Raw genomic sequence first — 27581 nt, 5'->3', positions numbered from 1 at the left:
CAGTATGACATTAAACAGCTCTACATTTACATTTACCATATCTTTCGGACTGTAAGTCGCACTTTTGTCATGATTTGTGTGGTCCTGCAACTTATACTATGGTGTGACTTATATATTAAAATGTTCACACTGACAGCAGTGAGAGAGCGCTCTCGGCTTGTGTGGTCAGTGTCTGCTGCTCCTGTTACTCCTGTACCACTGTCACTTCACTCTACTGCGCACGTCGCTGGTGCGACTTAAACTCCAGAGCGACTAATAGTCCGAAATATACGGTATTCAATTACAGGTGGATTTATTGCTCACAAATATGTGGAAAAACAGGCATTCTGACTGTGAGCGTGGTCACCTCTCCACAGATCTGACCTGTAACTTGCTCTGGTTTGGTCTCCATGATGATAGAAACATTTAATACTATACTGTGAAACATTCCAGACAAAGTAATAACATCTAAACAGAGAAAAGCATTTGACCAACCTTCCACCAGAAAAAACACACAGTGCACCTTTAAGTTGAAGATAAATTGTTAGATCATGTTCAGCAGCAGAGACGTTCATAGATCACCAGTGAACACTAAAAATAAGTTCAAATGTGTCAACTCAAGCTTTGGCATTTTTGCTTCTTTTTGAAACATTGTCTTCTAGCTTTTTATGCATTCACCTGTCTGTCCAGTCAGTCAATGTTATTCAAAAACTATAAAAAAAGAGAAAGATGTCACCTCCTCGCGCCGAATGTCATGACAACTCTTCTTTAAGAAAATACCGGTTTAAACTCCACTTCACCCGTCACTTTGGACCTCCTGATCTGAGCCTCTTCTGTCCACCAGCACAAACTAAACACAACATGGTGTCTCTGTGCGTTTGAGTGTCACTCGGTCTGACAGCGTGTGCTTTGTTTTATAAGACAGCGGAGGAGAGAAGAGAGAGGTTCTGACAAGAAGCAAACAGATTTGAGTGGGAAGTAACAGCTGCAGATCTGAGAGTATTAAAAATGTAGCCTATTAAAGTGACACAGGTTTTGTAGATGTATAAACTGGAGGATGTGAGTGATAAAGGACATTTTTAGATCAAAAGTGGTTCTGGATGTCGAGTACAGATGATAAAGTATTAATATATTCTCGCTTCTATCTCTTTTATGGACTTTTGATGGCACTATAAGATATAAATGTATACAGGCACAGGGACATGACACCACCTCACACAAAGGAACTACTGTCGCACTTTGTCTCTGTCTCTGGAACCAAAATCCAGACAGGCCTGAGCCTGATCAATCACACGGACAACAGTGAGTTCTGAGCATGTGCACCACACGACAGAAAAGAAAACATTCATCTTACATTTTGTGACTAGAATCAAGAAGTAAGAACACAGAAGTCCTGCACTGGCTCCTGTGGCTCAGAGAATAGACTTTAAAGCGGCTCTGCTTGTGTACAAGTCTTTCTTTGGCCTAGTCCCAAAGTACATCTCTGACATGTTAGAGCCAAATGAACCATCTCACACTCTGAGGAGCTCAGGGACCAGCCTCCTGCTGGTGCCCAGAGTCAGGACTAAACACGGGGAGACAGAGTTTCAGTTTAATGCAGCTAAAACCTGGAACAGTCTTCCTGAACATGTGACACAGGCCTCTACTTTGACAATGTTTAAAACATAAACTGTATAAAAAAGCGGTTTATGTTTTAAAGCTAGTCTTGCTCAAAATAGTTTCAGCTCTAAGTTTTTATTCCACACTCTTCTCATTTAATTTAAATTGTATGATGATTATTTATGTTTTGATTTGTTTGTATTGTGATTTAATGTCTATTTTATTTGGTAAAGCACTTTGAACCATGACTCGGAGCATGTCTCTTGTCCCTGCCCCTCTCTCCAGACCATAGTTTAAGAGTACTTCCTGTCCCAAACTGGAAGGGTCCCACTTGTGTCCCTCTTGTATCCCGTCTCTGGACTCACCCATGACCCGGAGCTTCTCGGCGCCCACCACGACCTCATCCTCATCAGCGGAGAACAGCAGCTTCCCCGTCGTCGACTTCACTTCAAACGCTTTTCCTCGCGCTTTCAACCCGCTAGATCCTGCACAAAAATGCACAGAGATTTAACATGAAACACCTTTTACTTTACTCTACATTATACGGCAGCAAACACACTTTCACAGTAATATATATCAGCTGATGTGTCTTGGAACCCAGAAGTAACATAATCCTAGGATTTAATGATTTGATAAAAAAAATATCCAATGAGGATTACTCAAACATGCATAAATGAAACAAAAAACAACTTCAATTATGCTTTGGATCATTTATGATTTTAGGTCCTCAAAATCACCTCATATGACATACCAGAAAGAAAATAAAATATGTAGTTGCTGACCCTTGCTCCTTGTTTCTTTAGTTGGGTGTGTTTCTGACTCTACAGTAAACCTCTGTGAGTGAGTCCAGTCTCCTCGCACCGGAGGGACCAAATCACATCCAGCACAAACTCTGAGCTTCAGAATCAAATCTAGAGAAACGTCTGTGACCCTTCACAAAGTGGTGTGACAGAGAAATAACACTCCAGAAAATAATATGAAATAAAATATAAGCTCCGCTGACAACAGGATGTGGAACTGACAGGGAGGGTGTAGATCAAGATTCATCACTGATAGAAAAAAAAAAAAAAAAACTATACATGTAAGTTAAAGATTTCATCAAGACCAAAATATCTGTATATTCTCTTCCTGGGTGTCTTCAATAAAACCACAGTATGTATTTTGCCACACAAAAAATAAATAGATAAAAAATGGACTAAATATATACAGTATCTCCACAAACCTGAAATTTCCTTGGCTCGGAGAAGGGACTTTTCATGCTTGTTGCCATGAAACTGTTCCAAATGTATAGATGAAGATTTATCCCCGGCAATTTAGTTGCAATACAATGTGCATCCCTAGAGGTTCTAAATAAAGACACAGTGTGTAATCTGACATTTACTTGGCCTGCTTGTTTCCAGGGAAATATTGGTACTTTGGCTATAATTTTCCATGTTATGCTACAAAACTCTAGCCTGATTCATCAGACGGTTTCACTTCGTAGAAACTGTCTGACCTTGCAACATTAGAATTCGTTCGCTTGACGGTAGGCGGGTACTTTTTTAAAATGTAACCAATCGCTGCTATTTGGTCGTGATGTATGTAATGCACCACTAACGGGGCTAACTGGTATATTAAGATTTTCCCAAATCCCGTAGGAAGAAGGGCAATAACGTCTTTCCTCTTGATAAAATTCACCAAACATTCTCTTTGTTCCAGCTTTAAATCCTTGATCTCGGGGATCGTTGCCAGCACAGAATGTAAGGCTCTTTGCTGATTGGCTGGTGAATGAACTTCCACTTCCGGGGCTCTTCAAACCGTCTAGTGTATTCTGATTCCTGACCTAGTTGCTGGAGAGAAATTAAATTGAGCGGAGGCACTAGGTGGCGCCAGCCTGACTAACAAAATTCTGGAGAATGTTCCAAAGTATGGCTTTAACTTTCTATTTCCATCATCATGAAGGTGACATACCACATTCTAAACCTTTAAATAAGAAAAAAAACATGCTGTTAAAGTGTGTGGTTCTGGTATAAATACAGTAAGTTCTGAAATGTTGGTCCTGTATTAGTTTTGCAGTTCAGATTCAAGTCATATCTCCACTGTCAACACATCCTGGAGATGTTTAAAATCTGCACCGTGAACTGCATCTTGATAAATAAAAAGTTGAAGCGTTTGTCAAAAAAAAAAGTCAGGTAAATATTTTTATGAAAAGCCTTCAGGCCAATTTTGAATGAGGCGGTGAAATTGAGTTCAAATATTCACACAAAAGTGAAGAATAATTTTAAGAGTTTTTGATTAAAAGAAAATGTGAAAAACAAAACAAATTAAAGGCACTGGTTAAAAGGTCAAAAACGGAACTAGTTCATTTTAAGATGTTTGCAGTAATCCATTCTTCAGTTTCATTGTATTTTCTGAGCATATAATTATTGACCATGATGAGTTTGAGTGCTTTCACAACTTTCACAGACAAGAGCACGGCAACCAAACTACTTCACGAATGATAAAAATGCTTTAGAATTAGAAGCAGAGAGCACACACAGGCCTCATTATAACCCGAGAGCTGCTTTAAAAGGCCCATGTTACGCTGGTGCATGTTATAATGTTTCTTCATCACAAACAAACCTGGAGCTGTGTTTTGTTTCAACCACACATGTTTAAACTATTCATATTTAGGCTGAGTTCTTCTCTCAAACACAAAACACTCTGATGTCACGTGGTAATTGGTAGTTTTTAGATTCTAAAATGTGATGGTGTCTTACTTCATTGATTACATTTTACTTTGCCATGAATTATTAGAAAGGTAAATTCCAAAATATAAAACCTGATCATTTCAGTTATTGACCAGACCCAAGACCGTGCTATATCGCAACAAAAATCGATACTTGAACAATATTAATTTTAGCTGCCCCCCATCTCTATTAAACAATACTGGCCTATAAAATGTAGTGATGTCATCTGAAACCCTGCAATACAGGAAGTGCTCCAGTTTGTTTTTAAACTCCATGCACCTTCACTAGAATCATTTGGGATGATTTCAGCCCTGGATCAGCCTGAACTAAAGTTAAAACGGGCTGTTAACTTGAAAACTACTGCTTCATGACATCACAAGGAGGAACAGAGCATTTTCAGATATGTCTTTTTGTTAGCCATTAGCTTTTTGTTTTGACCTAGTGGGACCGGCGCCACCTAGTGCCTCCACTCAATTTCATCTCTCTCCAGCAACTAGGTCAGGAATTGGAATACACTAGTCAGTTCGCAAAAACCCTGGAAGTTGTAGACCGCGCACCAGCCAATCAGCGAAGAGCTGTGAAGCCATGACGTCAAACTCAAGCTTCTGTCTGGGTCCTTTTTGTGGTACAACACAACAGTAAACAAAGCGGTCGACATAGATGTAGACGAAGACAAACATTCTGTGTTGGCAACGATTCCCGAGATCGAGGATTTAAAGCCAGAACAAAGAGAATGTTTGGTGAATTTTATCAAGGAGAAAGACATTATTGCCCTTCTTCCTACGGGATTTGAGGAAAGTCCTGTTAGAGGCTCATTACAAACGACACAACCAAATAGCAGCGATTGGTTAAATAAAAAAAGTACCCGCCTACTGTCGAGCAAACGAATCCTAATGCTGCGAGGTCAAATGGTTTCCACAAAGTGAAACCAGCGGATGAATCAGGCTAGGGACCGTCTCTCCTGTTTTCGCTTTTTCTGTGAGTTTGGTTTGTTGAGTTTTTGTCTTTAGTTACGGGTGCTGGCACAGGCTTCTGCAGCCCTGTATGGGGTTGGCCCGGTGTTGCACCTTTTTGTTCTGTTTGGCCGGCTCATCAGGTCCACCTTTCTGTTGTTACTTTCTTTTTAGACGGACTAAAAACAAAGGATTACTCAACCATGTGTGAATGAAACTAAACTCAGGTATGTTTCGGAGGAGATAACAGCTTTATAACGTGGCTAAGAGCTCACAAGAGTCAACTTTGTGTAATATCGGACCATTAATAAAATATTTTCAGTACCAAAAATAGCAAATGGCTTGGAAAATAAATTTGACAATAGCCTTTTAGAATGTTTTTACACAAGTACACATTATTAACAGACAAACAAGTATTGAAGACTTCCATATTTATGTGAGAGGATTAAACCCAGGGTAAAAACTGAACTGTTTTTCCCCATCCTGTAGCGTCGTCTGAATGTCACCTCTTTGATTGTGAGCTTTGGAAAATCAAAGAGGGACAAGCTGCACCGAGTTGTGTGAGCGCTGGTCTCCCGCGGCGACGAACAGACTCTACAAATGCTGCATGTGAGCCGGATCGATTCTGTCAGTCTTTATGTGGGAAGGAGAGGAGGAAGAGGAAGAGAAGGAGGAGGGAAAGAGGCTAGGTAGAGAAAGAAGGTGGAAGAGGAGAAAAGAAGGAAGACGAAAGGAGGAGAGGAAGAGAAAGGAGAGAAAAGGGGGTTGAGAAGGAGAGGAGAGAGGGAGCAGTGAGGACGTAACAGAGGATAGGTGTAGAAGAGTGAAAAGAAGAGGGGAGGAGTAAAGAATGAAGCTATACCTTACCACTTACAGTAATAAAACACATCCATACAATTTACAGTAGTTTAGCGTAATAAAACCTCAAGTTAATGAATAAGTGCCTTAAGATGAGTGTTTATTGCCTGGAATGTTACGCAGTGAGCTTTAATGTAGATCTTAATGGTCCGCTATAACGCAAAATGGATTCTTGCAAAAATTTAAGCCATGTTTAAATTACCGTATTTTCCGGACTATTGAGCGCACCTGAATTTAAACCGCAACAACTAAATTTTAACTAAATTTAAAAATTGTACATATATAGGTCGCACCTGAACATAAGCAGCAGGTGTCCACGTCTTCAAGAATGTTTTCAAGTTCGGGCTTTCTGCTTTTATTGCCTCTGAAAGCTTTTGTCGTCTTTTTGAGTCAATTCGTCACACTTCTGTTGCCAACATCTCATCATCGACTCACTGACGCCAAGCTCATGTGCAGCAGCTCTCTTTCCTTCTTCCACAGTCACATCAATTGTCTTTAACTTAAAAGCTGCATCATCTGCATTTCTTCGTGTGTTTTTGAAGCGCAATATAACTGTTCAAAACACAATCAAATGAGCATCTTCCTCGGCGCATCACCTCCATCTCTCCCCACGCTCTAATGTGCATGTCTCCTGCAGAAAGAGCCACTGTCCTGTCTCGTATCATATCTCTTGCAGAAAGAGTCTTGTAGAATTTCAGCAGATTTCAGGCTCTCTCGTGGGCTAGGTTAGTTCTTTCAATCAGGTATGAGTGGATGTGCGGCTGAAGTTTAAGACGTTTCTTCTCGTCGTTTACACATATGGGTAAGACGTATCCCTCTCACTAATGTTCATTTAGCATCATACCGTATTTTCCGCACTATTAGGCGCTCTGGATTATAAGATGCACTGTCATAGAATGGTCTATTTTTGAACTTTTTTCACAAATAAACTGCACCGGACTTTAAACGAAACACAACAGCTAGATAGGTCAGTCGGACTTTGTTTGGCGTGTTCACGGTGACTCTGGGCTTTGTTCAGTTGTGGTGTGTAGGGAGGGTGCTGTCTGGGATCGCTGGATTGTTGGCGTGTTCGCAGTGACTCAGTTGTCACTCGCACTCGCATTGCACTCGCTTTTTCAGTTCGTTCCTCCGTTCCGTTCCTCGTCCGCATGGAGTGATGAGTGTGGCTGTGGGTGTTTTTCGCCATGCGGTCGCTGTCTGCTCCGTGCGTGTTTGCGTGCGCTGCGGGTGGTGCGGCTTTGTAGTTTACTGAAGTCGTGCTGGGACACCTGAAAAGATTCATGTATAGGGCACTCTGGATTGTGGGGTGTGCAACCGTTTTTTTTGATGGGGTTGGAGGCTTAAGAGTGTGCCCTATGGTGTGGAAAATACGGTAACTTATTTTATCACACAGAGAACTATTTGAGTGCGCTGACAATATCGATCCATGTGTAAACTGCACAAACAGCGGTGCTTTCTGCACTCAGGCTGTGTTGCCAAACTATAGACCTTTCTACCTTTTGTTAAGTGGAGATTCAAGGGCTGAAATGACCCAAATTATTCTAATGAAGGTGTATGGAGTTTAAAAAAACAGTGGTTCTCTTCCTGTGAGAAGAAATCAGCCTAAATATGCAGGGTTTGTGTGTTAAATGTGTGTGAATTAAACAAAAGACAACTCTTAAACCAGAGCCTTATTTTAGTGATCAAACTCCTGTTCAGAGTCACACGAGGCTGAGGTTTGAAGCTGTGAGAATCTTCATAGTGTTTGACGGGTCCGTGGCGCTCACCTGTCACGAGCTGAGTGAGCAGCTCGTTGTTGCTGTTGTAGATATTGACCGAGACGTTTCTGGACGACTGCAGGTACAGCGGGCGGCCCTGGAGGAAACAGGAGGCAGGAGAGGAGGAGGGGAAGAACAGGAGGAGGGTGTTAGAGCATGGAGAACACTTAGTGCTACTGCAACTTTTTTCTTGTTTCTTTGTTTTCTTGGTACAAAAATTTAATTGATATTGTCATCAACATTCCCTGATGTAACTGTAGGTTCTGCTCTGTCTGAGGCTTGTAATCTGATCAGAAAGAAATGGTTTCACTGGTACAAGAGGTGAGATATTATTTTTAATATTTATTAATTTATTATTATTATTATTATTATTATTATTATTATTATGTACCACACTGCAAAAAAAATCTCTACTCAAGTTAAGATGACTTGGGTTAAGAAAGTTTTATCATGATCTGATTAAATTTCACTTGACAAGTAAAATTATCTGTGAGTGGAATAAGACTTTTTGTGTTTAAAATATGAAAATACATCTTGCTGCACTTAAAATCAGAAAATCAACAAATTTTGCACTGCAATTAGAAAGAAAATCGAATGTTTCTTGAGTTAAGAAAAACACACTTATTCCATTGGTAGATAATATTATTTGTCAAGTTGAATCTACTCAAATGTTCTGAATTGAAGTCATTTTAATTACATAATTTGACCTTAACCACCTGCTTTTCTCCATGGAGATAGGTCACACTGTGCAAGGACATTTGTATGGAGACAAGCAGGTCGGGGGGAACCTCACCAAAAAAGTAAAAGAGATATCAAGGGACTTCCTGGTAAAATACAGGGTTAAATACATAGTGCTTCTTTAAACTTAAGTGAGAGATGGGGCCAGGTCGTTGTTTTACAAGTCTCAAGTTTTTGGCCTCAAGTCTGAGTCAAGTCCCAAGTCAAATACAGGCAAGTCCAAGTCGAGTCTCAAATCAGTGACCCATAAGTCCAAATCAAGTCCAAGTCGTCTGCTATAAGCTTCAATCAATCAACCAATCAAACTTTATTAACAGAATATATATTATTTATATATATATATATATATATATATATATATATATATATATATATAAATTATGCAACGCACAGCGCTTTACAGTGATTAAAAACAATCCCACATCCCACCTCACCCTACAAAGCTAAGATAAACATGAGTCTTGAGATTACTATCTGTGACATAACTATCTTTTTCATAACTAACTATCTGGAACCAGTACACAAAGAAAAAAAGAAACCCCTCCACAACATCAGCACATACAACAAAAACACAGTACAGACATATTGACAAGATTAGCTCCAAGTCATTTCAAGTCTTTAAACCAAAGTACCAAATATAGCTTTGGTATTTTGCACTTTATATGAATTTTAATCTAAGCTGTACTCAAAAAGTCATGGAATATTTATTTATGAGTATTTATATAAGAGTTGTAGAAATACTCATTTTTCCTTTTCAAATATTTTGAGTGTGGATGTGATTCATTAGTCAGAACAGAAAGAATTAAGATTTAAAAGTGCTTAATCATTTTGTCACGTAGTCTGCACTGAATGGAAGGATCAAGTTCTGTGTAGTTCCCTCTGTTTTACTGTATTGTACTGTACATTACTGTAGTACATTTGAGGATACCACATCACAGTACTTCAATTACTGTTGCCATAGTAACAAATAGAGAAGTGGGAGGGACATGTTCCAGTTTGTTCCTGTAAAATTAAGCACCAAATTTATCAACTGTAAAGATAAAAGTAGTTTCTAAAAACATGTATTTTTTAGGAGAAGCATCAAGTCATATGGCCAAGTCACTGACCTTCAAGTCCAAGTCAAAGTCCCAAGTCAAGTCTCAAGGGACTCAAGTCTGACTTGAGTCCAAATCATGACTTGCAAGTCTTAATATCTGACTTAAAATATAGTATTGAAATGCAAAAAATATAGATACCAAAACATTACTTATTAGTAATTGGGGTAATTAGAGCAAAATGCAAACTAAAATAAACCTAAAAAAGTCCAAACCACTCAAAACCAATCCAATCCAAATCTCTTGATGCGATATTTTCACAATATGCATCTCACGGTACGATATTTATTGTGATATTTTGTGAAGGGAAACAAAATTGTAAATATGCTACCTCCCTTATTATCCAAGAAAATTAAGATTTAAAGGTGCTTAATAAGTTTTTTCATCATGTAGATTGGACTGAAACAGAGCAAAGGATCATGGTATATGTAGTTCTCAAATTTTTTGTTGTTGATGCTGCACCATAACTATGAATTTAAGCAAAGAAACTTGTAATTCGATATACTGTGAGACTTTCAACGATACGATATCACGATATTTCCATTACTGTTCCATCCTTACACAAAACGAGGCGAATATTGGCCATTTAAATTCTGTTTCACACTGCAGCCCCTGTCTCCACCGCCGTGCCTCTGCTCTGATTAGACGCTCCTCCATTGACCGCCACTTCTAATTTACACTCTCTCTCTCCCCTCACAAAAGGACATCAACAAACAACCGGCAAGAATCTCCAGTGCCATTACCCAGAATGCCGAGCGGCGCTGTCAAATGCCGATCACGTAGGACAGTGCGCGGCCTAATCTTCATGCCTCAGTCAACTTCTTAATTAGCGATAACATAGGGACCATTGTGGTTTTCAGCGGAGGGGAGGCGTGCTCGTTACTGATAACTTTATGTTCGGTCCGAAAGCGTCGGGGTCCGAGCGTACTTTCGGAGGATACACGACGCCAAAGTGGAGTTATTAAAGGAACGCAATGATAACGTATCGGCCGGACGGACAAATAAGTGAAGTCGCCGAGCAGAGACTGATAAAAAAACGAGACGAGTTTGACAAGAAGAGTAAGGTTATGGATTTGAACTGTTACAATATGTTTACTGTGAAGATAAGGACGAAAGGAGGACGAAACGAGGACTAAACCAGGACTAAACCAGGATTAAACAAGGAATAAACCAGGTCTACACCAGGACTAAACCAAGACTAAACCAGGACTAAACCATGATTAAACCAAGAATAAACCGGGATTAAACCAGGATTAAACCAGGACTAAACCAAGACTAAACCTGGACTAAACCGGAACTAAATCAGGACTAAACCAGGACTAAATCAGGACTAAACCTGGACTAAACCTGGACTAAACCGGGACTAAACCAGGACTAAACCAGGACTAAATCAGGACTAAATCAGGACTAAACCAAGACCAAACCAGGATGAAACCAGGGCTAAACCAGGACTATATCATGGATAAACAAGGAATAAACTGGGACAAAATCAGGACTAAACAAGGAATAAACCAGGACTAAATCAGGACTAAACCAAGACCAAACCAGAACTATATCAGGGATCAACCAGGACTAAACCAGTACTAAACCAGGATTAAACCAGGACTAAACCAGTATTAAATCAAGACTAATCCAGGACTAAACCATGATTAAACCAAGAATAAACCGGGATTAAACCAGGACTAAACCAGGACTAAACCAAGACTAAACCTGGACTAAACCGGGACTAAATCAGGACTAAACCAGGACTAAATCAGGACTAAACCTGGACTAAACCTGGACTAAACCGGGACTAAACCAGGACTAAATCAGGACTAAATCAGGACTAAACCAAGACCAAACCAGGATGAAACCAGGGCTAAACCAGGACTATATCATGGATAAACAAGGAATAAACTGGGACAAAATCAGGACTAAACAAGGAATAAACCAGGACTAAATCAGGACTAAACCAAGACCAAACCAGGACGAAACCAGGGCTAAACCAGGACTATATCATGGATAAACAAGGAATAAACTGGGACAAAATCAGGACTAAACAAGGAATAAACCAGGACTAAATCAGGACTAAACCAAGACCAAACCAGACTATATCAGGGATCAACCAGGACTAAACCAGTACTAAACCAGGATTAAATCAGGATTAAACCAGGACTAAACCAGTATTAAATCAAGACTAATCCAGGACTAAACCAGGACTAAACCAGGAATAAACCAGGAATAAACCAGGACTAAAACAGGACTAAACCAGGACCAAAACAAGAACAAGACAGAACTAAACTAGGAATAAACCAGGACTAAACCAGGACTAAACCACGATTAACCGGGAACAAAACCAGGAATAAACCAGTACGAAACCAGGACTAAATCAGGACTAAGCCAGAAATAAACCAGGACCAAACCAGGAGGAACTAGGATATGTTATATGTGACATGTATGTACTATAATAAGAAACCTGAAGGGCTGTACCTGATTTATTGATATTACCTAAACTTGAACAAAATACAGACTATCTATATTGTATAAGCAGGTCTGGAGGTCATAATGAGACGACTGTGTGCTGCTGTTTGATTCTAATGAAGCACTTTATTTCCTGAAAATCATGAAATGCACTGTTACACTTTATTATCCCCATAGGTAAATGTGTCCTCTGCGTTTGACCCATCCTTCAGTACCGCTGGGACGGCCTGTCAGGAGCAGTGAGCTCTGGAGTTCAATGCTCAGGGACCCATCTCCAGGTCTTGAGTTAGTCTTGGACCTTAGCTGGAGGATTTGACCTCTTGGTGTTGGAGTGATGAGGGAAACCAGAGTGCCCAGAGGAAACACACCCAGACACGGGGAAAATCAAACTCCTCACAGAAAGTCTCAGATTGAACCCAGAACCTTCCTGCTGTGAACCGTGAGTATCACTCAGGCCCCATCCACACTAGTCCGTATTTGAGATGTTTTTGCTGAGGATGCAGTGTTCATTCACATTAATCGGATGGAAAAAAAGCTCCAGAGATGGAACGATCTGGTGCCATCAGCTCCCATGAATTCGTCAGATCTAAACCGACACTATGTGGACGCCTGAAATCGCTGATACACTGATGTAGGTCGATGCATCGCAAAGTAATTCACCACTAAAACGCTAATGCATATATATGGTCTGTGCTATGACCTGCAGACGTATAATCTCTGAAAAGTTTAACATGAACCATGTCCAACGCGATAGAAGCACAGAACAGACTCATCATTAGCAGAACACCCCTCTGTCACAGAAAGAACACATATAATCCACTGAGTTGTGTCCTTTATTCCGACATAAACTGAACCACATCAGCACAAGTATGGCTAGGTATGGCCATACCGGCTTGTAAAAGCCTGATCCCGTCAGATCTCAGAAGCTAAGCAGGCTGGGCCTGGGTAGTACTTGGATGGGAGACCACTAGGAATTCACCAGTGGCAAAAAACTGTCATTGTGTCCTTAGGCAAGACACTTCACCCACATTGCCTAGTATGAAAGTGGTGTGACCGTGAGTGATGGTGGTGGTCGGAAGGGCCGATGGCGCAGATTGGCAGCCTCGCTTCCGTCAGTCTGCCCCAGGGCAGCTGTGGCTACAGTAGTAGCTTACCACCACTGAGTGTGGAGTGACTGAATAATGAACTGTAAAGCGCTTTGGGTATCTTGAAAGGCGCTATATAAATGCTATCAATCAATCACACAATAGCGAGCTGTTTTTTCAGTGCTCAGTTTATGCAAATTAGCCATGTGGTTTTAAGTTTCTGTAAAACGTAAACAAATCTGCTCAAAGCTGTGCTGATAGGGAAGGCTGGCAGACACAGAAAGAACGTGTCTGGAAGCAAATCGTTTCCAATACGGTGATAAGATGATTCATTTCAGTGTAAACATAGCCTTAGTCACTGTGCTGGTCGTTACCTTCATTCTTGTACAAATCTGATCTGGTGGCTACAAGAATTCTGTAGTTAATTAGAAGCAGGAAGGGACTGGCACTCTGTGCATTCTTGAAAAGTCCGATTTGTGAGGGAAAACTCCAGAGTAGACCACACGTGCTTCCTTGCTTGTTTACATACTGTGCTTCAGGTTTGCACATTAACTCTAGGCTATGGCATTGGTTACTACTGTAAATGTAACAAAGCCTGCTGTTCTGTCCCTTTTAAATAAAGAAAAACAAATTAAATTAATCTGTAATTTTTAAGATGCATGGTACAAAATGAAAATATTCTGCAGGTTTTACCGTTTGAGGCATTATTTATTTGGTACACTGCTTTAAAGTATGGGCCGTAATACCAATGTACTTATGTTTATTCTAAAAGTGAAAAACTCTGCCGCATTTGTTTTGCATTTTTACATCAAATGTCTGTGTGATGTGAATTATTTTCCCCTTTTTCACTCTCTCTCCTCCAATGTCTTTTTATTCCGTCACTTTCTCTCCCAATCTGTCACTCTCTCCCTCTTTCATATCATCTTTCTTTCCTTTTCTCGCTCAGTCCGTCTTTCTCTCTCTCTCTTCTTATCCCCTTATTACTTTCTGTTCTTTCTCACTCCTCCAATCTCTCTCTCTCTCATTTCCTCTCTTCACTCCTATTTTTTTTTTTCATTCTCTTTTCTCTTACTCACCCAGACACTCTCTCCCCCCCTCTCTCTCTCTCTTCCCTTTTTTCTTCCTTCCTTTCTCCTCCTCCTCTCCACATCACTAACATGTCCACAGATTACTCCCAGCAGGGGGCCTCTCAGAGAATTGCGAGACGGGGCCGAGTGAAAAGAGGCGGATTCAGACAGAAAACTGCATCGCCTGGTTATAGGAAAATGTTCTCCATCCAGACTCCAGAGCTTTGGTCCTGAAGAGGCTGAATTAAGCACAACAAAAGAGGTATACGGGGCTCGCGAGGGGGGCGTGGAGCGAGAGAGAGGACGGCGAGAGGACGGCGAGAGGGGGAGGAGAAGAAGGGATTGTAAAATGAATGCATAGGATTTGGACGAACATGGTGAGGATGTGTCTTGTAAACCTTTGGCAGGACAGGAAGTGTAAAGTGAAGGTGAAGAGCGAGGATAGACATTCAGAAAATTGTTGGAACCAGGATTTAAGTCACCACTAAGTCTGTTTCTATATTTACATATTCTAATCATAACTAAGTGTATTTAATGAGGTACACTATGTTTAAAGGTACACTACGTAACTCATAGGGGTATAGCGGTACATAAAAATCACGGTACCTCAGTTTTGAGGTCAGGGTTTGGTTCCTTTTCAGTACAGTATGGGAACAAAATGCATTTGCTTGTTGTTTATTTGTGTTTCTATTAAACCAATACTTTGTTTTAAAACTAAACACATGAAAAAATTAAATAAATGCAAAAGATAAATAAAATATTCTCAAATAAGCAACAAATGTATGAAATATAAAAAAAAAATGTAAACAAAACTTTTCAAAAAGTAAAGTGCAGCAGTAACAATTCCAGGATGAAATCATCTTATTTTTGGCCAGAAAAAACAACTTGTCCATATTGTCTGCAGTAAGTGCAGATCTGCTGCAGTTACAGTGTCCTCAGGGGTTGAAAATAATAGAGGTCACAGGCAAAGAAAGGAGAAAGTGAAGACTGGGGCGCGACGACCACAGTTTTGTGAAGATTCACGTGGTTCGGAGGGGCATAGTCAAGATGGGGGGGAATTGTTTTCAAGGTGATTGCCCTAACTATAAAGCGCTGCAGGAAACACTGGCACCCCCAATCACAGATGAGTTCCCTCGTGAATATTAAAGAGCCGAGCCTTCCGAGTAGCTGCACATATATGGAATATAAACACACACAAATTGCACAAACTCACTCAATTGAGACGGTTCGGCACGAATACATGTACCATTACACCCATTCTTTCTGGTGGACACTCTTGAGATTTTACTGTTTTTTTTTTATTTTTGAATGTGCCATACTCCCAGATGATGAAGAGCTGGTCATAAATGAACAAGATAAATTAACAATATGATCATTTTTATTTTCTGTTTGGACCCAACTGTTTTACCACCACAAAAATCAGCATTTTAACAATATTCATTTTAGCTGCCCCCCATTTATATTAAATATTATTACCACATAGAAAACTGTGATGTGATCTGAATAGATTTTCCTAGAAAGTTCCACAGTATGCCATTAAACTTGTTCATTCCATAGAGATCGCCATACTAAATGACTGATCAGACCTGTGGAGGCGAATAGGAAGTGTGTTCCTGCTCCTCTTGACTCTGGCTCCAACTGACTTACATTGGAACACTGTGGCCTCTCTCTGTCACTGCTGCTGTGACCGTCTCCATTTTGGTCTTAAAATGTTCGTATTAACCCGCTCTACATGGTCCGGAATTTTTCATTTTGCTATTTTGTTCCTAAATCAAGATAAGAACACAAATATTCAGATGCCTTTATTCCCCGAGGCAGCTCCTGCCAGCGTTAGCAGCAGGTTTGATTGACAGCTAGTACGTTTTGTTGTTAAGTAAACTACCTTCCTGCTTTCCAGTGAGAAGGGCGGGCACATTTAATGACCTCAATCATGATTGGCTCTTGTGGTTGCTGTGATACTCACAGTCAAATTTCCAAATATAAAGCCCGGCTCTATATTCGCTCTTATAACCGTTTGCACTGAGAGCTTCATTTGAGTGGAGCTGAACGCTGTGGGTGACCTCACAATCGGTTAGTCCACTTCTTTTATACAGTCTATGCACCCCACAGAGAAAGAAAGTATGTTTTTCAGTTCAATGTAGAGAAAGTTTCATCTGAGTTACAATCAAGATGTTTCGACTGTCATCCAGAAGACATTTTAAATATTGGCTTGAAGCACTGGGAGATTATCATAGTCTGAAATATTCAGATTTGGATAAAAATTCCCAGTGCTTCAAACGTCAAGCGTCCGGATGCCAAATGAACACAGATGAAACTTTCTTTAGACTGAATCACTCCTGGAGGAATAAAGGGCTACACTGTCTCAATTCTTTTTATTTTCTTATGGCAATACAACAAAAAGAAAAAAGAAAACACCTGTAATTGAATAAATGCAAGATACCGTGAAACGCACCGAGCAAAACCATAACATCTCCATGGAAACGAGCAGAAAAATGACACAAACATCTTGGTTTTGACTGAATTGGAACCCTTAAATTCTTATTGCCTCTGGGTTTGACTTCACTACACAGTAAAATCTGTTACTTCCACTTTGGGAGAATGACCAATTGCTTTTGTCTCCCCCTCCGTCTGTCTGTGCTCCCCACCACTCTCTCTCTCTCTCTCCTCTGTCCTCCCTCTCTCACAATCCCCCTCTTTCTCTCTATCCCCTCTTATGCCCTTATTTTATTCTTTTCTCTCTCTTATTTCCCCAATTAGTCTGTCTCTTTCCTCCTATCGCCTCTTTCGGTCTCTTCTCCCTCCCTCTCTCTTTCTCCCTCTCTAAAAAAAAAATCTGACTTCCACTTGAATGATTGTTTTTGTCCCCCTCCACCTGTCTGCCCCCTCTCCCTCTCCTTCTCTCACTCTCTCACAATCCCCCTCTTTCTCTCCACCTTATGCTCTTCTCTCTTATTTCCCCAAATTTGTCTGTGTCTTCATTCATATCTCTTCTCTCTCTCTTTCTCCCTCTCTCCACATCACTAACATCATTAAAAAAAGTAAAAAAAAAAAATAAAAATCTGACTTCCACATGAGTGACCAAATGTTTTTGTTCCCCTCCGCCTATCTGCCCCCTCTTTCTTTCTTTCTCTCTCTCCTTCTCTCACTCTCTCACAATCCCTCTCTTTCTATCCCCTCTTATGCCCTTATTTCACTCTCTTCTCTTTTATTTCCCGCACTCTGTCTGTCTCTTCCCTCCAACTGCCACTTTCTCTTTCTCTTCTCCTTCTCTCTCTCTCTCTCTTTCTCCATCTCTCTCCTTCTTCTCTCCACATCACTAACATCATTAAAAAAAAGGTAAAAGACAAAAAATCTCACTTCCACTTGGATGACCAATTGTTTTTGTCTGCCCCTCTCTCTCCCCCTCTCTCTTTCTTTCTCTCTGTCACCCTTTTCCCTCTCCTTCTCTCACTCACTCACAATCCCCCTCTTTCTCTCTCTCTATCCCCTCTTATGCCCTTGTTTCATTCTCTTCTCTCTTATTTCCCCCAATCTGTCTGTCTCTTATCTCTTATCGCCACTTTCTTTTTCTCTCTCTCGCCCTCTCTCTTACTCCCTCTTTCTTACTCCCTCTCTTTCCACATCACTATCAACATTAAAAAAAAAAAAAAAAAAAAAGCATCTGTGACTTCCACTTTGGGAGAATGACCAACTGTTTTTGTCTCGCCTCCTCTCTCTTTCTCTCTCCGTCTTCTCTTCCTCTTTCTCTCTTTGTCCTTCCTGTGTTCTATTTTTATCCTGTTTTTGTATTCTCTGTCCCATTTGTGTTTCCTTTCCTCCCCCCTCCTCTTCCCCCTCCTCTTCCTCCTCCTCCTCCTCCTCCGTTTGTAGGTCAGAGTTTGGGCTTTACCTCAAATCTCCGGCTCCTGGGATCCTCTCCAGGGCTCCTCGTACAGAAGCATGACTATTCAAAAGCGTGGCTCGATATTAGCCGCTGGATTTAAACCTCTCTGTGAATATATGGGTCTGTTTTCGCTTGATTTGAGATGCTTCGTAACATGATTTGAATGAGAAAGAATGGTGTTTGGCAGCGTCTTTGGTTCAAATCCACTCTCTCCATCTGTGAGCTGTTTAGACATTTGCAATCTGCTAAAACGGACCAGAAATCTGTTTGTTTTTCATCTAAATAAACCAAGACTTGTGTATTGTCAGTTGTTGTCTGAAATATTAATTGGCTAAAGCTGAAATCTTCTCATGTGCAGCTAAAACATTATAACCAGTACTAAAGTTAAAGGTGCACTATGGAACTTTCCTGGTGACGATTTAGCAAGCATATGAAAAATTTGGCAAATATGCTGGCGTACGCTGGATAAGTTAGAGGTAAGTTTTGTATAAGTTGTGAGCACGCTGAAGCACGCTGGCATACGGCGACACACCGCAAGGTCGTCAAAAATTTTTGAGCATGCTGAAAATTTCTCGACGTATGTCAGCGTTTGCTTATATGTCCTGCATACACGGACCATAAGTTGTAGGTAAGGTATGGGATCGTTGACACACACTCACACATGTTAATTTTAAGTTACTCATCAGTCCAAATACGTTGAGATAATGTCTGGTGTACCCATGACTTATGTAGCCTGACGTCTTTCTCCTTGATAAAATTCACCAAACATTCTCTTTGTTCTGGCTTTAAATCCTCGATCTTGGAAATAGTTGCCCACACAGAATATATGGCTCTTCACTGATTGGCTGGTGCCCAAATTCACACTTCAGGGGTTCTTGCAAACCATCTAGTCTAGTGTATTCCGATTCTTGACCTAGTTGATGGAGAGAAATGAAAATGAGCGGAGGCACTAGGTGGCGCCTGCCTGGCTTTAATTTATGCTTTAATGTTATAACTTATAACATGCTTTGAACCTATGTGTAAATTATATCGAACTTTCTTCCAACGCATTTTGACGTATGCAGACAAATTTAACATGTTCCGACGACCACAGAACTTACGAACCTGTTTCTAACTTATAGCTCCCGTATGATGGCATATTGGCAGCGTGTAGGGAAATTGGTATATAAAAATGGGGAAACCATCAGTACTCCTCCAGACTTCATGGTGAGCAGACCCCGTGGTACCACCCGCTACACGTATCACCCGAGAGATGGAGGATCCGGCAAGGCTGAGACGAGAACACATACCGTATTTTACAGGCTATTAGGTGCTCTGGATGCGTGTGTGTTTCACTGGACGGTCACTGTCTGCTCAGTGTGTATTTGCGTGTTCTGTGGGTGGTGCGGCTTTGTAGTTTACTGAAGTCGTGCTGGGACACCCGAGTGGATTTGTGTATGGGGTGCTCTGAATTGCGAGGCACGCGGTCGTTTTTTGCTGGGGTTAGAGGCTTAAGAGCATATCTAATAGCCCCGAAAATACAGTACTTGCTGTCCTCCAACATGAGCGTGATCTCATCGATTTGTCACTGTACCAGTTGGGTGCCAATAAAGTCAGGAGAGAAGAGATCAACAGCCGAGAAGGAACTGGTTTGAGACCATGGATCGTGAGCATCGGTGATACGTTGCCTTGCGCTGTGCATAAATTAGACTTGTGGATCGTGAGTTGCCAGTTGTGAACCTGGCAACTCACTAAACATTAGTTGGTATAAGTTATATATAAGATATCAAAACTTTTTATATAAGTTACTAATATGTTATGTACATGTCCAACTTTTTACAAATACTTAAGTATACGCCCAAAATTGGAAAAAAAAAAAACCAAAAAACAATGAGTGCCAATGTTTTAAGGAAATTCTGGTAGGTCGGCATACGCTGGCTAAATCATCAAGGTGCGACAGGGCCATAAGCTGTGTTTTTCAAGGGATTTTTTAAGAATAAAATACTAGTGAGTCACCGTTATGATACTGGTATCGGAGATTGGTGCTGATACTAAAAAATTTTGCAGATAAGATATCAATTTCCAAATATCAGTTCCGTCAATATTTACCCGTATAAATTACTGTATTAGGACTATTTACTGCTTGTAGTTGGCCAAGAAAGTCTCAGAATGTTTGAATTTTTATTTATATAAAGTTGTTCTCTAGTTACTTGACTGATAAAGAACATAACATAACACATTTGGATTTGGATTTTTTTGTTTTGTTTTAAAGAAATAAATGGTGCTTTCAGTCCCTGCACTGGTATCAGTTGATTTCGGGTATCGGCAAATACTTAAAGCTGTAATATCAGAATTGGTATCAGAACTGAAAAAGCTGGATCAATGCATCGCTATTGAAAACTTTGAGTAAATAAAAGCATATGTTTAATGCCATACTGTGGATTATTCCAGAAAAAGCAGTAACATCTTGAGGAGATAAGCTCTTCCTCCAGAAAACTACAGCCAAGTTTGTCTAATCCCAAAATCTCCCTTTAAGAAATGGAAGTGATCAATGTCGTAAACACAAATAGTTCTGTATTTTTATCCTTTTATTGCATGGGCTGGGTTTCCATGGTGATCCATTTGCGTCAATATCCACCTTTTTAATATTTCTTTGAAAGACACTTTTTACATTAACACACTGACACCTCATTGTTTTATTTCTATAAACTGTAAATAAGTCTGATGTTTAAACATGCACGAAGGAACTTTGTCCATGCAGATGTTATTGCTGTGCCTACAATATTCCAAAGTATGGTATCAATTTCATATCAGTTTCCATAGAGACATGTAGGAGATGTCACAGGCCAGTTTACAGTCATAGTCAGAAAGCATGTTTTTAAAGGTATTTTTTGAGCACTAAAACCACCTATAATTGACTAACTGCATCTGTACATTTAATACCATATTGCGGAACCTTACAGGCAAAACAAAAGCATATCAATGATGGCGGACCGCTAACCTGAAAAGTTACACAGTGCTCCTTTAAGTTACAGCTGCTGTGTTCTGGTTGTCACGGAGTAGAGCCGGTCATAACAACAGTACACACATAAAACTGGACATGTCTGCGGTGAGTCTTTTTCTGCAGCCCTTCACCTGTCTTCAGCCAGACTGACAGGAGCTCCCCTGCCACTTCTGTTGTTTTAGAATTCACCGTCTCTCCCTCTTTTCTCTCCTTCTCTCTTTCTCCATCTCTCCCTCACGAAAACCAACGTACTACGGCGCTGATGCAATGTTTCTGACAGACTCACAACACGGATTCAAAACCAGAATAAAACTTACATAAATAAAACAATGTGAACAATAATTACTGCACTGTAAACCCGAATAAGTTACCAGAACTCAAACAAATCTAGGCAATCGTTTACCTTAAATATTGATAAACTTAAAAGTCACAATCTTCCACAACTTAAAAGGTTGGACTTGCTACTTGTACCTTTTGATAACAGCTGAATTAAAAGTCATTTAGCTCAACCCAAATATTTGCAGTTAGTTTTTTCAAACCACTGGAATAGTTCCATTCATTTTCCATTTTATATGTAATCCATGATTTTTGTACACACATTGTACACACAAGTCCAGTCTATCCAGCTGTATCTACACACATTATAGTATACACACATTATACACACTGTAGGAGGGGGACTTGAACCCAGGTCGTCCATGTGAAAGTCTGGGGATTTACTAGTCTAATCAATATTATATAAAAATTATATCGTTTAATAATACATACATACTTACAGTACAGACATTACACATTATAGTATACATGTGGTCCTTTATACACACATTACCTATTATTTTTTAATTATTTAATTCTACTAAGTTGTACCTCATTTATGTTTTTAAAGTACACTCACTTATACCCACAATAGTTCGCTTTAATAAAAAAAAAAAAAAAAGTTAAAATTACTCAAAAAGAAGTACATGTAACAGCAACTTGACATAATTAAGTTCATAGGGCTATTTCTAAACTTTGAGTATACACAACTTCTAATCTATTTAATTACTTTGAACGTTCAGGTTTACAGTGTTAAGTGTACAGTTGTAATTTGCCAACAACTACTAGAAAGGTTTGTGAAGTGTCTTGCTTAAGGGCACAGTGACAATAAAGTCCATTTAAATCCATAGCTCTAATATGTTGTGATTAAACCTGGATGTGTAAACAGCTGGAAAGAGTTGACATTTCTTGACCGCTTATAAAACGTTATTTTTCTTATTTCACTTTATATTTTTAAGCATAAGTTGGTTGAAACAGAAAATGTGAAGATTAACTAAAAAACTTAAAATTATATTGAATTTTTGTAAATGTACATTTGGATTAGTACATTTCAAACAGAATAAGTGAAATATTATAGACTTGTTTAATTGGCATTCAATATTACTATACTAAATATTAGTTTTGATACCAATACTGGTATTTAAAATTGAGCTTGATCAGGAATCGGTTCTAAAATACCAGTTCAAACAAGATCCTGGTTGGTCTTTTAATTGGATGTAATAAGTTTATTTACAGGCGTCTCATAATATTTGAACTTTTTTCATACCAAGCTGTTCAGAAATTATGTGAAGGATAAATAATAGTTACATAATTAACAAATGGATCTTTTATGTAATAAGTTTCACTGTGTTTTAAAGAAATAAGTGTGATTTTCCTCCCGACACTGATATCAGCAAATATCAACCAATACGTACAGTAAAAGTATCAATATTGGTACTGTGACTAAAAAAAAAACTGGATTGGTGCATCCCTAGTTACCTCCGCCAAGGAGGTTATGTTTTTGCCGGCGTTTGTCTGTTTGTTTGTTTGTTTGTTTGTTTGTTTGTTTGCAACATAACTCAAAAAGTTATAGACCGATTTTGATGAAATTTTCAGGATTTGTTGGAAATGTGAAAAATCCTGGATTCTGAATCACTTTGAAATTTTAGTTAACATTGTGGTAAATGGGGCCAAAAATTTTGTTTCTCAATATCTCGGTTAATTATTGACCAAACCCCATGAAATTTGACTCAGGGATGGACAATGCGATCCTCTTTCATATTCCAAAGGCTGATCCGGATCTGATCCAGAAGACTGATTTTATCGCAATTTTATAAAAAATGGGGGTAGTCCTTGCGAGGTCTGCGCTCTCTGAGTGCTTTTCTGGACTGGTTTGGACTGGTTTGGACTAGATTTGTACTCACTGGTTTGGACTGGATTTGTATTCAGTAGTTTGGACTAGTTTTGTATTCAGTAGTTTGGACTAGTTTTGTATTCAGTAGTTTGGATTAGTTTTGTATTCAGTAGTTTGGACTGCTTTGGACTGGATTTATACTCACTGGTTTGGACTAGATTCATATTCACTGGTTTGGACTGGATTTATATTCATTGGTTTGGACTGGAATTGTACTCACTTCTTTGGACTGGATTTATATTCACTGGTTTGGACTAGATTTGTACTCTCTGTTTTGGACTTGTTTGGACTGGATTTGTACTCGTGGGCTTGGACTGGTTTGCACAAGGTTTATACTCACTAGTTCGGACAAGATTTGTACTCTTTGAAGTGGACTGGTTTGGGCTCACCAGTTTAGTTTGAGCTTGACAGGTCGTAATCTAAACTTAGATCGATCTTGATGATAAGACGAGCGCATTTTCATCGACAGGGAGCTGAAGATGCGTCACCGCTCTCTTGTTTACGTGAAATCTCAGAGTCAGAACCTCCTGTCCTTGCATTTCAAGTTTTAACTTCAATCTGCACAATCTGAATGTTTTTCTGTCGCTAGCCGTAATGCGCTCTTGCTTTTAGGTTTAATGTGTTGTTCAAACACATTCCAAACTTTAAACTTTATGGATTTCTCTGGAGATACTGGTCCTATCAACACAAAATAAAACCTGTAGTGATCCTGACACCCTGGCTCTTTATGCCGTCTGTGTTTTCATGTGTTTTTCCCCCATATCTCCCAAGCTTTTATTTGAACTCACCGGTTTGGACTGGATTTCTTTGGCGTAAAGTGGCTCCAGAAACTCAGAGTCTCCCTCGAGCTTCAGGCCTTTCTCTGTTATTCTCAGGTTCCCCATGCCGTCCTGCAACACACACACACACACACACAACAGGGTTAAGGCTTGCCTATTTGTCATATTTTACACCATGACAGGCAATACACCAACACAGATTCTAACTATGGCATTTGCTTTTTACCAGCACTTTTAATTCAATTTTTGTGCGAGGAGGGCTGAATGATTTAATACCTAATTGTAATTTCTGACAAGCATTGCGATTAAATTTGCAGTGTGTTTTTAATAGTACGATTCTGTTCAAAGTTCACATTTTAAACAGGTCCAGAGGCATCAACATTTGACAGAAGACTCAAATCTGAACGGCTAAACTAATACAAGAACCACATGGATTTCAAAAAAGGCCTAAAGTATCCAGTTTTTAGACAGGATTAGACTTCATATTTAGTTCTTTGTATGGGAAATTATGCAACTTAAATAACAGCAGTCTGTGATTTTTAAATTGTTTGTTTTCGTCTTGATTTCGATATACCTTGCGGCTTGGTTGCGCTGATTGGACACTGCGAACTGGTGAATCAATGAAGTACATTTATTCAGATTCATAAAGCACAGAGAAGGCAGTGTGCGTCTTGCCCAAGGGCACAAAGTCAATATGCGTTGGCAAAAGCTGGAACTGAAGCAATAACCTCAGGCTTCGTAGGCAAATACCATCACCAATCAAACTATTAATGGCAAAGATGATGTGCTAGATAACAGAGGTGGGACCAAGTCGTTGTTTTGCAAGTCTCAAGAAAGTCTCAAGTCAAGTCAAATACAGACAAGTCCAAGTCGAGTCCAGAGTCACTGGCCCATAAGTCCAAGTCAAGTCCAAGTCGTCTGCTTTGAGCTTTGAGTCTTTAAACCAAAGTACCAAAAAAAAAGCTTAGATTTTTGCTATTTATATGACGTTTAAGCTAAATTGTACGTAAAAAGTGTTTATATAAGAGTTGTAGAAATGCTATATTTTCCTTTTTAAATGTTTTGACAAGATCTTAGTGTGAATCATTACAGTCAGAAAAGAAAGATTTAAGATTTAAGTGCTTAATAATAGTCATTTTGTCGTGTTGTCTGAACTGAAATGGAAAGATCATGTTCTGTGTAGTTCCCTCTGTTTTTCTGCACTGTACTGTACATTATTGTAGTACATTTGAAGATACCACATCACAGTACTTCAGCTACATCCAAAGTAACAAACACAGAAGTGGGAGGGGCATGTTCCAGTTTGTTCCTGTAAAATTAAGCACAGCATTTATCAACTGTGAAGAGAAAAGTATTGTCTAGAAACATACATTTTTTTAGGAGAAGCGTCAAGTCTTTTCAAGTCAAAGGGCTCAAGTCCAAGTCAAGTCTCAAGTCACTGACCTTCATTCAAGTCTAAGTCGAGTCCCAAGTCCAATTTATCAAATCTTAAGGTGCATTGTGTAACTTTTCTGGTGGAGGGTCCATCAAATTAGCCTGATTCATCAGCCGGTTTCACTCCGGATTCGTTTGCTCGACTGTAGGCGGGTACTTTTTTTATTTAACCAATCGCTGCTATTTGGTCGTGACGTATGTAATGCGCCAAATCTGGTAGGAAGAAGGGGAATAACATCTTTCCCCTTGATCAAATTCACCAAACATTCTCTTTGTTCCGGCTTTAAATGCTTGATCTCGGGAACCGTTGCCAACACAGAATGTTTGTCTTCGTCTACATCCATCTCGACCGCTTTGTTTACTGTTGTGTTGTACCACAAAAGGGACAAAGACAGGCGCTTGAGTTTGACGTCATGGCTTCACAGCTCTTCGCTGATTGGCCGGTGCGCGGTCTACAACTTCTGGGGTTCTTGCAAATCGTCAAGAGTATTCCAAATTCTGACATAGTTGTAGTCAGAAATGAGCTTAAGTTATTGCTTTGTCTGGAAGGTTTCACAGTGTGGCATTAAACCTTTCTATCTTCATGAAGGCCAAACCAGATCAAGTTACAGGTCAGATCTGTGGAAAGGCAACCCCTCTCACAGTTAGAACACCTGTTTTTGTAGATATTTTTGAGCTACAAATCCACCTGTAATTTAATAAATATAAGGCAGAACTATTTAATGTCATACTGTGGAACATTCCAGACAGAGCAATGACATATCCATAGAAACAAGCAAGTACAACCCCAAACAAAAAGTTACATAGTGCACCTTTAGTTAAATACTACCATGTAAAAGCTGCAAAAAAGGGACCAGCAAACTTGGTAAAGGAAAGTTAAGAAACCACTTTCAAGCGTTTTTATCAATCCCCCAAACAGCTGATTAAAGCACTTATTATTCATAGAAAGTGAAAATTTTATCGACTCACGCAGCAAACTAAGCAAAGTTGTTAAGTTAAGTCAGCCAAAATATAGCTCACTTTTTTTTTTTGCAACAACAAGAAGAAAATTCACCAAAATGACAAGGCAAGGATTTTTACAGGACACGTTTTCACACATCTATTTCAGCAGTTCTCCAAAACACATGACTCATTTACAAATGGACAGAATCGTCAAATTGCATCCACTGGGCCATTGTTTTTTGTTATTATTCTTTTGTGAGTGTTTGAAATGGAGAGGCAGAATTATGATGAGAATCCATTAAACTGGGGCTGTGCAGGGCCTCAGTCATTATCACAGTGTAAAGATATGAAGAGCCGATATCCTCTGTCCAAGAACACAGCACACAGATTTAAAGGGACAGGAACATCGCAACTGCAGGCTACAAGAGCGAGAAATTATAAGATACAAAGATACTCGCAGTGTATCTGTATGCTGGGGGTGTTCTACACGTATCTCTATTAGTAGATTGGGCAAAAGTACGTGTTTGAATTGCAATTTTTCTGGCAGAGATTGCGATTTCGATTTCATCTATGATTTCTTTTCAAATCAAGTTTCAGTGCACATGAACATTTGCAAACACCAGAGAAACTTGCATCATATCAGAGTTCTGCACCGATGGTTTCGCGCCAAAATGATGAATACAGCAAGGGAAGCGACGCAGACAATAAGGGCTGTGATTGGTGATTTCCTGTACTCCGCTTTCCTTTCTTTCGATATACATTGTGTAATAATGTGTTTAATGCAGCTTTGCACACATTTGTTTACGTCTTACAGAAATGAAACTTAAAACCACATGGATAATTTGCATAAAGCTATAAGCGCTGAAAAAAACAGCTTGCTCCTTGAGCTTTTGTCGGACTAAACGATACAACTCAGTGGAATATGAGTGTTCTTTCTGTGACAGAGGATGTGCTGATGATGGTGAGTCTGTTCTGTGCTTCTATCGCGTCGGAGATGGTTCATGTTAAACGTCACATGAATGCCACTGTTTAAATCCTTGCTTCCTTGCGTTG

At 39.6% G+C, this 27581-nt stretch overlaps 1 protein-coding gene across 1 annotated transcript in view; it reads right to left on the bottom strand.

Annotated features, from left to right (window-relative positions):
• The window catches only part of sgcd (sarcoglycan, delta (dystrophin-associated glycoprotein)), a 193481-nt gene that overhangs the window by 72903 nt on the left and 92997 nt on the right, over positions 1–27581 (bottom strand). Inside the window, exons 3-5 of the mRNA XM_055148588.1 lie at positions 24162–24263; positions 7864–7951; positions 1944–2063 (exon numbers count right to left, since the gene is read on the bottom strand). Of these exons, the coding sequence (XP_055004563.1) occupies positions 1944–2063; positions 7864–7951; positions 24162–24263 (310 nt within the window). The remainder of the gene's footprint in view (positions 1–1943; positions 2064–7863; positions 7952–24161; positions 24264–27581) is intronic.

The sequence above is a fragment of the Boleophthalmus pectinirostris genome, unplaced genomic scaffold (assembly GCF_026225935.1).
Source record: "Boleophthalmus pectinirostris isolate CB_2022bp ecotype Guang Dong unplaced genomic scaffold, ASM2622593v1 HiC_scaffold_12, whole genome shotgun sequence".
NCBI classification, from domain to species: Eukaryota; Metazoa; Chordata; class Actinopteri; order Gobiiformes; family Gobiidae; genus Boleophthalmus; species Boleophthalmus pectinirostris.
This window is presented reverse-complemented; position numbering and strand designations above follow the sequence as displayed.